The 9045-nt window shown below is 52.8% G+C and overlaps 1 protein-coding gene across 1 annotated transcript; it reads left to right on the top strand.

Moving 5' to 3' along the window:
* The first annotated feature begins 2888 nt into the window (after positions 1–2888).
* LOC112989613 (C-C motif chemokine 4-like) lies at positions 2889–4919 on the top strand. The gene is made up of 3 exons (XM_026110881.2): positions 2889–3305; positions 3796–3907; positions 4375–4919. Exons 1-3 carry the CDS (start codon positions 3233–3235, stop codon positions 4460–4462), a joined length of 273 nt encoding a protein of 90 aa, XP_025966666.2. The 5' UTR covers positions 2889–3232; the 3' UTR covers positions 4463–4919.
* The last annotated feature ends 4126 nt before the right edge of the window (positions 4920–9045 follow it).

The raw sequence follows: 9045 nt of genomic DNA, 5'->3' as shown, positions 1-9045 counted from the left end.
CAGTGCTCCACAGGCATCACTTTAGGAGGGAGAGATCCCCACCTCCGCAGGAAGTTTCCTAGGACTCCTTGGGGAATGGCATCACAGCTGAGATTTTTGGAAGTGCTAATTGTTTTGTGCTGCTGGCACAAGCAAGCAACATCGGTGGCAACAGCTCTCTTTATTAGTAAATGACTTATCCTTTCCTTCAGCCGGGTATTTTATGGGCTTCCAGATGGTGGACAGATCTACATTATTCAGGTCATTTTCCATCACACCTTCCCACCACCCCTGGCTGCTCCACACTGCAAGCAAGACTAGAACACACAAACCACTCACCCTGTGGCTTGTTCATTGCAGACACTGGGCTGGAGAGCAGAAGCTGTGAAGTTCCCATGAGCAAAGCTATCTCTGGTTTTTGTCAGCCACAATAGTCTTGCTGCAGCCACAACATCTATCCATTGGCAATGCAACAAGGAAGAGTGCAAAGCTGCAGTCTTCATTTGTCATTTCCCCATGCACATGCTAACATGTGAGTTGCAAGCTAAGGGAACAGAAAGCTCACGCTTATGGTTTTTACGTAATTTATTTCCATGGCAAAAAGCCATAATTTGGCTTTTCTCTGCAGCATTTCACACAAAACCTGGAGCCACTTCTTGTTCTGTGATGCACCCCTGCCTGGAGCTGCTCAGACTTACTCAGGGAAAGCAGAACCCTGCTGGCCCTGCCAGGGCTTGCTGTGAATCTGGCAAAATCCAACACCTTCCCTGATACCTATGTGAGGTCTTACAGCAGCTGCTGCCACTCTTTGCCTTTAGCCCTGAACAAAACACATCCTTAGCTATGCTAGTGATGCATCTGCCCAGTGGCGGGGTGAGCCTGCAGCCTGCAATAGCCTATGGCACCAGCGCCCTGAATTATAATGCAGGATAAGACCATGCAGGGAAGTAGGAGAGCAAAAGGGATCTAAGCCCTCCTCCCTGCAGGTGTAAATGTGCAGCGGAGCAAATTATTACCTATGTCAGGGGCCTCTGACATTCTTTCTAAGCAAATTATACCTGCTCCTGCCAGAGAGGAGCTGATTCAGGCCCCAGGGAAGCTAAGCAGGGGATTTGTACCATTAGTGAGGAAAATCTGGGTTCTTGGTGGTGCAGAACCTATAAAGATGGGAGAAGGAAGGTGCAGGTGCTGCCAGTCTACTGGAGGGGAGCCCCTTCCCTGCCTGTGAGATATTGCCCAGATAGCCTCCTCTCTGCGATGGAGGGGGGACACCCACTTCAGCTGTACCCCCACATACCCCTTGATCATGGCTCTTCCATCAGGAAGCCCTGGATTACCTGCCTTCCCTGCAGAGCTACTGCTCCGCACCACTACCTAGGTCAAAAATGTGCCAGGTCTACCCTGAGCCACAGAATTACTCTTTCACTGCTCCAGTGCCAGGGACCTGCGGAGACTTGAAATAGTCCTATGCCAGGAAAATTCTCCACCACTCATTTCTCACCTTTCAGCTAGAAAATCCATTCTGGGCTCAAGGAAACTTTTGGAGGGAAAGGTTCAGACATACAAAATATTCCAGGTGTGGCGAACTGTCTCTTCCAGTGAATTCCTTGTTCCCCTGAAGGGGCTGAGGTCTGTGACAGCAGCTCCACCAGCAGCATGAGGGTTATGATCAGTGACACGAGGTCCAGCTGCAGGTCAATTGCTAGTGGTGTATCCCAGGGGTCAATACTGGGGCCAATACTGTTTAACCTTTTCATCGATGACGAGGATGATAGGACAGAGTGCACCTTCAGCAAGTTTGCTGATGATACAAAATTGGGAGGAGTGACTGATACACCAGATGGTTGTGCTGCTATTCAGAGGGACCTCGACAGGCTGGAGAAACGGGCAGAGAGAAAACTCATGAAGTACAATAAAGGGAAGTGCAAAATCCTGCACCTGGGGAGGAATGGCCCCTTGCATCAGTACCAGCTGAGGACCAACCAGCTGGAAAGCAGCTTTGTAGGAAAGGACCTAGGGGTCCTGGTGGATGCCAAGTTGGATATGGGCCAGCAATGTACCCTCGTGGCAAAGAAGGCCAACAGCATCCTGGGCTGCATTAGGCAGAGCATTGCCAGTAGGTCGAGGGAGGTGATCCTGCCCTTCTACTCAGCCCTGGTGAGGCTGCTTCTGGAGTGCTGTGTCCAATTTCAGGCTCCCCAATACAAGAAAGACATGAATTTACTGGAGTGAGTCCAGCAAAGGGCCACAAAGATGGTGAAGGTACTGGAGCATCTCTCATATGAAGAGAGGCTGAGAGAGCTGGGACTGTTTAGCCTGGAGGAAGAGAAGACTGAGGGGAGATCTTATCAATGTGTATAAGTATCTGAAGGGAGGGCGTAAAGAGGATGTGGCCAGACACTTAGTGGTACCCAGGGCCGGCACAATATGCAACGGACACAACTTGAGATACAGGAAATCCTGCTTAAGCATAAGAAAAAACTTCTTTACTGTAAGGGTGATCAAATACTGGAACCAGCTGACCAGAGAGGTTGTGGAGTCCTTATTCAAAACCAGGACATGGTCCTGGGCAACCTGCTCTAGCTAACCCTGCTTTGAGGAGTAGACAGGAGTAAGAAGCTGGAGTAGACAATCTCCAGTGGTGCCTTCCAGCTTCAACAACTCTGTAATTCTGGGTTAAACCAGGCATGGTGAGATTGGTAGAGGCATAAGTGCTTCAGGTAGCACAGAGCCCACAGTCCAGCCACTGCTCAGCTCCTTGTGCTGGAGTTTAGCAGATCTCTGATAAATACCCAACACATAACGGCACAAGTATGTCTTGGAGCCTACCTGTTTTTTTTTTCTTTTTTTTTCCACGGTTGCGTAACCTTAAGCAAACATTGGTTTTTTTGTATACAGATTCAGGGAAAATCCCTCCTGTTGCTTAGATGAATAGCTCTCTTTTATGTAGCCATGCACTTAGCACGGTTCAGTTTCCTTTTGATTTAATAAAACCATAACTAACCTGCTGAGTCAGAGCTCCACATACTTGGCTCGAATATGAGCCATATCCCATTCTTTTTGTCCTTTTTTTTTTTTTTTGCTACTTCACTTCTGTAACATTTTCTGACATAATTTTGGAATTTCCACTTGGGATTCTCCGTGCTGACTCCAGGACTCCTTATTAAAAGGGAGCTGGATCCAGACGCTTCAGTCCCAGCTGCATCTGCCGGAGCTCCTGGTCCTGCTCTGATTGCCCTTGTCTGACAGGAAGATGAAGGTCTCTGTAGCTGTTTTTACTGCTCTTCTCATTACTGCCTTTTACTCTCAGACCTCCTCTGCCCCAGGTGAGTCCTGCCTCTTTCATTTGTGAAGGAAAAACTGATCTGAGCCTTTGTTACTATTTCTATATTGAGCTCTCCTGTCCGTTAACTGGCAATGCTTCAGCATTTGTTACACTCTCTACTCTGCACTGAGGTCAACTACACTTACAAACCCCAGAATTAGGAAATCATTCATCCATCCGTAATCCATCCACCTGTCCAGCCATCTGGAGCGCAGAGTCCTTATGCTTATTCCTGATTATATTTTAGACACTTCAGTCTCCTGTCTTGGGGCTGGGGGAGGTGGGAAGTGAAGGTCTGAGCAATGACGGAATGGGAGTTTCTCCCAGTACGTGCCTTCCCTGATGCTGCCGCTGCTGGCATTGGATCAGATGACCTATGACATCCCTTTCAGCCTTAATTATTCTGTAATTCCTCACTCCCTTCCCTGCCAGCACTGCTCCTGGCCCACAGTTCAGCATGTGCTCACATTGTCTCTCCCTGCCTCTTCCAGATGGACCTGACCTCCCAAACTGCTGCTTCTCTTATACGTCCCGCAAGCTCCCGAGGAGACTCATCTTGCGTTATTACAGCACGAGCAGCAATTGCTCCCTGCCGGCCATTGTGTAAGTACCAGCTCTGACTCCTCGGTGCAGACAAAAAGCACTGGTATAGGGACAGCTGCTTTGGGTATTACTGTGTGAGTGACTGGCTGTGGTGCCCTGGACTTTGCAGCATGGCCGTGGTCGAAGGGGGGTCTGTAGGAACAGATTAAATGACATATCACCTGCAAGCAGGGCATTGGGCAACTCAAGGGAAAAGGGATTGCACAGGGGCTCCCAGGGATGCTTGCACGGGGGTTTCCTAGGATGCTTGTGGAGGGGCTCCCTGGAGTACTTGTGCATAGATTTTCTGCAGGACTTGAGAAGGCACTGTGGGAAGAGGGGTGGAAGTGGGGAAATCTCAGCTAGGCACTGGTTTTAGCATCAACGCAGGGCACAGGAGAGAACCTCCTGCAATGCTCTGAACCAACTGGCTCTTTTGGGATCCAGGCCCGAAGAGAGATCTTACAGCTCTCATTCATGCTCCACAGGTTTATCACAAAGAAAGGCCGCCAAGTCTGTGCAAATCCCAGTGACACCTGGGTTCTAAGTTATCTGCAAAACTTGAAGCAGAACTGAGAGAAGCAACACGGCAACTGTAGCTGCTGTCATGAATGAGTCACGTTATCCTGAACTCCTGCGATGGGGCAGGATGCTGGGGTGGAAGGAGCTGTGAGAGCCCATGTCATCTGTATGCAGCTCCAAAGCAACTGCAGGAAGGGGCCCATGAGATACCCTGGGCTGGGGTATTGCTACTTGCCCTCTGCTTGCACAGGCCGGCCTGCACTGCAACCTACCACCACCCTAATGCCCCCACCTGTGGCCTGGGAGGGCCAATGCACCTCTACTGTTAGATTATTTTAAATTATTTAAGAAATGATCATACTAGAGCATGGCAGTGTTTTCTTCTGTGGGTAATGATGTTATTTATGGGAGGGTGGCAGGGAGATTTATGGAAAGGTGGCTCAGATTCTCAGCACTGGGTGACCGGGGGCCCTGGCTCTTCATGTGTGAAATCACGATTCTGGAGAATAAAGAATTTGGATAAAACCTCTGTTTCTTTCCCTTTATGTCTCTTTATGCACTATTCACTGGGCACAGACACAGAACCTGACACGGAGCCAGTCCACCCTATATGGCATGATGGGAAATGATTTGAGGCAAAACCATAAAATTTCCACACTGCAGACATACAGATACCCTCAGACACCTCAGTCCACTGTACGTGCACACGCATCCCTGGCATCCTCCACAGAAGTACACCTGCTCTTACATGTACACGGGCTTTATACATACATGGATGTGCTCCCTACACACCCCCATGCACATCCCATGTGCTCACCTGCCCCTCCAAGCCTCAGTGCACTGCGCTCCTGGGTTGGTCCCCTGCAAATTCTGTGTGCGCAGCAGGGGCAGTGAAAAGGCACGCTGCTGTGAGGACAAAGGGGTAAAATATGGTCACAGGTTGGGAGAACCTCTCTGATGAGTGCAAGCAGAAGATAAGAACCAGGAAATGCTGCTGCTGCACTGGGGCTTCCCTGGAATCTGGCAGGTTCCTCAGGCACGTGAGCTGCCTGCCTGCCCTTCAGCCAAGAGTGTTGGGGGGGGGGGGGGGGAGCAGGGCCAATTCCCTGCCCAGAAACCTGCCTTTCTAACCATTTCTGCCAGCTAAGAAGCAGCAATCACCCATATACACAGCTTTGGCAACCCCATGGCACCTCTCCCCTCCCACATATCTGTTCCTCCGAGACGTTGCTGCATCTGTGCCCACCAGCCCTGAGGTTCAGTTGGGCCCAGCCAAGCCAGGGAGCTGCAGCAGTGCTGCCTAGTGAGAAGAGCAGGATGCCTGGCTCTTTTTCTGACTACTCCAATGGGGAAGTTGTTCCTCACTTTCTCCACCAGTAAAATGAAGGGAAAGGTTTGGCTGTGCTGCTGGAATGAAACAGCCATGAGCAAACTGCCTCTCTCCTGGCTGTCATTCCTGGGTCACAGCTTTGCGTGGGAACATGAACAGGACTGAGCAGGTAACAATTAAAACACAACACTGGGCAGATCTTGCTGTCTAGCCAATTGCCTTGCAATTACACCAGCACTATCCTGCTTCTGCAGACTGAGAAGAAATGTCCCTAGCAGCACTGTTATCCAGGGGCAAAGTGACCTTGCAGCCTTCTTCTTTTCACAACAATCTCTCTGCTCTGGATGGTATTTCTACATCTTAATGTCAAAAGTGTTTCACTTTTTCCTGTAGCTACAGATCAGACTTGGGGAACACGAGGCTGGGAAACCACCTTGCTGTCATCCCATGACTTCTTTCTAGTCGTGTGTTTTCATGGAAATGTGGAACATCAGCCACAGGCAGAGCTGACTGCTGCTCTTGCTGGCAGGGTGGCCCACACCAGCCCTCAGTCCCAAACTTGCAGCACACTTCAGCTGGTGGCTCAGCCCTTCCCTGCTTGCTCGGGGCTCCCCCCCCCCCCCCCCTTTGGGTGGTTACACAAAGGATGTGCTGGCCCATACAGCCTGAAAGGGAGGCCCCAGCTCCAGGGCTGAAGGACTGAAACTGGAGGGATGGAGAGGCTCACACTGTGATTGGGTTAACTGGTGATCTTATTTAGTGTTTCTGAATCCAGAAATCCAGAATTCTGCTCCTTGAATTTTTCTGGCACAACCTTTCCCTATCACAGTGTCTTACCTGAGTTGGATCCTTCCCTTAACTGTTAACATGGTAGCAGAGTGTGGAAACCAAAGAGAAGATGTCCCCAAGGTAGCAACCCTGAGTAGCACATCATAGGAAGAACCTCACCACAGACAGCCTCTGTGCCACATGCAGATCTTCATCAATACCTTATGGAGTCTGAGTGTCTTTCTTATTGGGATCCATAATAAGCATTTGCACTGGTGCCTTACAGCCCTGCATCATCAGGGTCTCATGGACGAGTGCCTGCAAGTGTTGCTGTGCTGCTCCGAAATGCTGCCATCGTGTGTTTGTGACCGCCCTGCAGTGCCAGGCACGGCTGCTCCCTGCTCTGCGCCGCTCAGTTCAGCTCCAAGGCATTCACGTATTTTTGAACCCAGAAATCCTCAGGGTCGGCACAGACCTCACGGCCCCTTCTCATGAAAAATCTGCCAGGGACAAAATGTCTTGTAAGGTGGGGAAGGAAAGACGAGGGCCTTGCGACTCTGCCCTCCCTGAGCCCAGTGCTGCCCATGTGCACTGGCAGAGCCAGCCAAATCAGAGGGGTCTCCTGCCACAGACCCAGAGCTCGCCCGTGGCCAGTGGGATCCCCTGCATCCCCTGTGGCTCCACGGCCCTGTGCCCCACCAGGCAGTGGACAGCACCCTGGGCCCAGCTCGGGACCGTGTGGGCATCTCTGAGGGCTCTTCCAGCGCCCAGCAGCTCCTTTGCAGCCCCACAGGGACAGCTCCTGCCCTCGCCACCAGAGAGAGGATTTGGGAAAGCTTCAGGCTCTTGCCAACCCCCCGTGGGGTCCCACAGCCCTCGGTTGGCACAGCCCTGGCCTGGCATCTCCGTCAGGAGTGCAGGGGGTCCCCCGCAGCACCGCATGTCCTCCCGGTCCCTGGAGATGGAGCCCTGATTCACCCAGACATGGTGAGGTCTCAGTGTGGAGACGGCAGAGCAGAGCAGGGCAAGGGCAGCCATGGGGACCTGCGTGGCACATCAGGCGAGGAGCAGCAAGCGCGGCAGGATTGCACCAGTGACTCCTGGCACCCCCTCTCCATCTGGTGCTGCCTCACAGTGCCTGCTGTGTTGGAGCAGCCCTGGGGCAGCGAGGGAAACCCCGGGAGTGAGCTCGTGGGTGCCTCGTGAATGGCGGTTGTTGCTGGAGCTGGGTGCAAAAATACCTGCAGAAACCACAGGCTCTGAGCTGGCAAGTCTGGTGCCTGTGGCAGAGAAGAGTGAGGCAGCAAAAGGGGGAAATGTGCCCTGGGGTGTCCCAGGGAGCTCATTGTCTTGGGGGCAGCAGGGAGTGTTGAGCACACTGCAAAACCACTATGCCAAGCCCAGCTCCAGCTTTAGTCCCACTGGGGAAGTCACATGGGGCAGACATGAGTCACTGGGCATTTGAAAGCAAAGGCTTTGGGGTCCACATAAGGTTTCTTGTGGACTGAGTGGAGAGGGGCAGTGTGGAGTATGGACCAGGTGGGCTGACACATTTGCAAAATTTAATCTCCTCCACATTCAGCAGCCCCCAGGTCGGGGCTTGCTGTCACGGGGGAGAAAAAGGTCAGCAGGGAGGCACATCCTGAGATGGGCTTCCCTGCAGTGCTGTGAAAGGCAGGAGCAGAGAGTGGCCACCATGCAACAGGGCAGCCAGGGAAGAGCTGCTGGCCATCAGCAGACAGGCAAGGAGCCCAGGAAGCGGGGTCGTGCAGCTGGCACCTTCCCACTGCATCCCTGAGGGTGTCCCAACCCTGGAGCGGCTGCTGCATGCTCGCTTACCTTTCATGCTGAGAAGCAGGGTTTGGTGCCACAGAGGAACTGCAGGAGCCCCAAATAGTCCCTGAGCAGGGGCTCCAAGTGGGGACAAGTGGGGACAGAAGACATTGTGGCTTATATTGCCGGGTGGATGCCAAGGGAAGGTTGGCGGGGTCAGCAGGGTTGCAGGGTCAGCAGGCATAGCCCCGGGGTGCAGAGCACAGGCAGAAGCAGCTCAGTGAGCCTCAGGGCTCTTCTCCGGACAGTCCCTGGCTGGGAGCCCAAGCAGCTGTGGGAAATTCCCGCAGTATTGTCTGTGGTTTCGGTTTCCTTCCTGGAGCTCTTGGATGAGCAGCCCAGCCAGCCTGGGTTTGGAGGAGCCCTGCTGTCTTCTGCCCCCAGTCCCAGCCTCCCCTCACATACGCCAGGCACCGCTGGGCCCTCCTCATGCCAGGGCAGGTCTCCCTGCATTGGAGCCTGTGGCAGCCCAGCCTGGGGCTCGCTGTGCCCAGCCATGCTGTTCTGGCTCTCTGTGCTGCCCTGTGGGACAGTGCTGGCAGGGAGCAGAGGGCCTCACTGCTCTGGAAACACAGGAGAAATCACAGCCCCACATGTTATAAACAGAGGGCCAACTCAGATAACAGGGTAGACACCACAGGGCTCTGCACCTGCGTGCCATGTAGGCAGGGGCACATGCCAGAGCATGGGGCAGACACGCCATGTC

This window comes from Dromaius novaehollandiae, chromosome 19, assembly GCF_036370855.1.
Source record: "Dromaius novaehollandiae isolate bDroNov1 chromosome 19, bDroNov1.hap1, whole genome shotgun sequence".
Taxonomy (NCBI): domain Eukaryota; kingdom Metazoa; phylum Chordata; class Aves; order Casuariiformes; family Dromaiidae; genus Dromaius; species Dromaius novaehollandiae.
The sequence above is the reverse complement of the archived record's forward strand: the minus strand, read 5'-3'. Positions and strand labels throughout refer to the sequence as shown.

Excerpts from the sequence above, each read along its gene's own strand:
- LOC112989613 (XM_026110881.2), top strand. The coding sequence starts at position 3,233 with ATGAAGGTCTCTGTAGCTGTTTTTACTGCTCTTCTCATTACTGCCTTT. Across the intron at positions 3,306-3,795 it reads TCAGACCTCCTCTGCCCCAG|ATGGACCTGACCTCCCAAAC; the intron begins GTGAGTCCTGCC and ends TGCCTCTTCCAG. Across the intron at positions 3,908-4,374 it reads TGCTCCCTGCCGGCCATTGT|GTTTATCACAAAGAAAGGCC; the intron begins GTAAGTACCAGC and ends CATGCTCCACAG.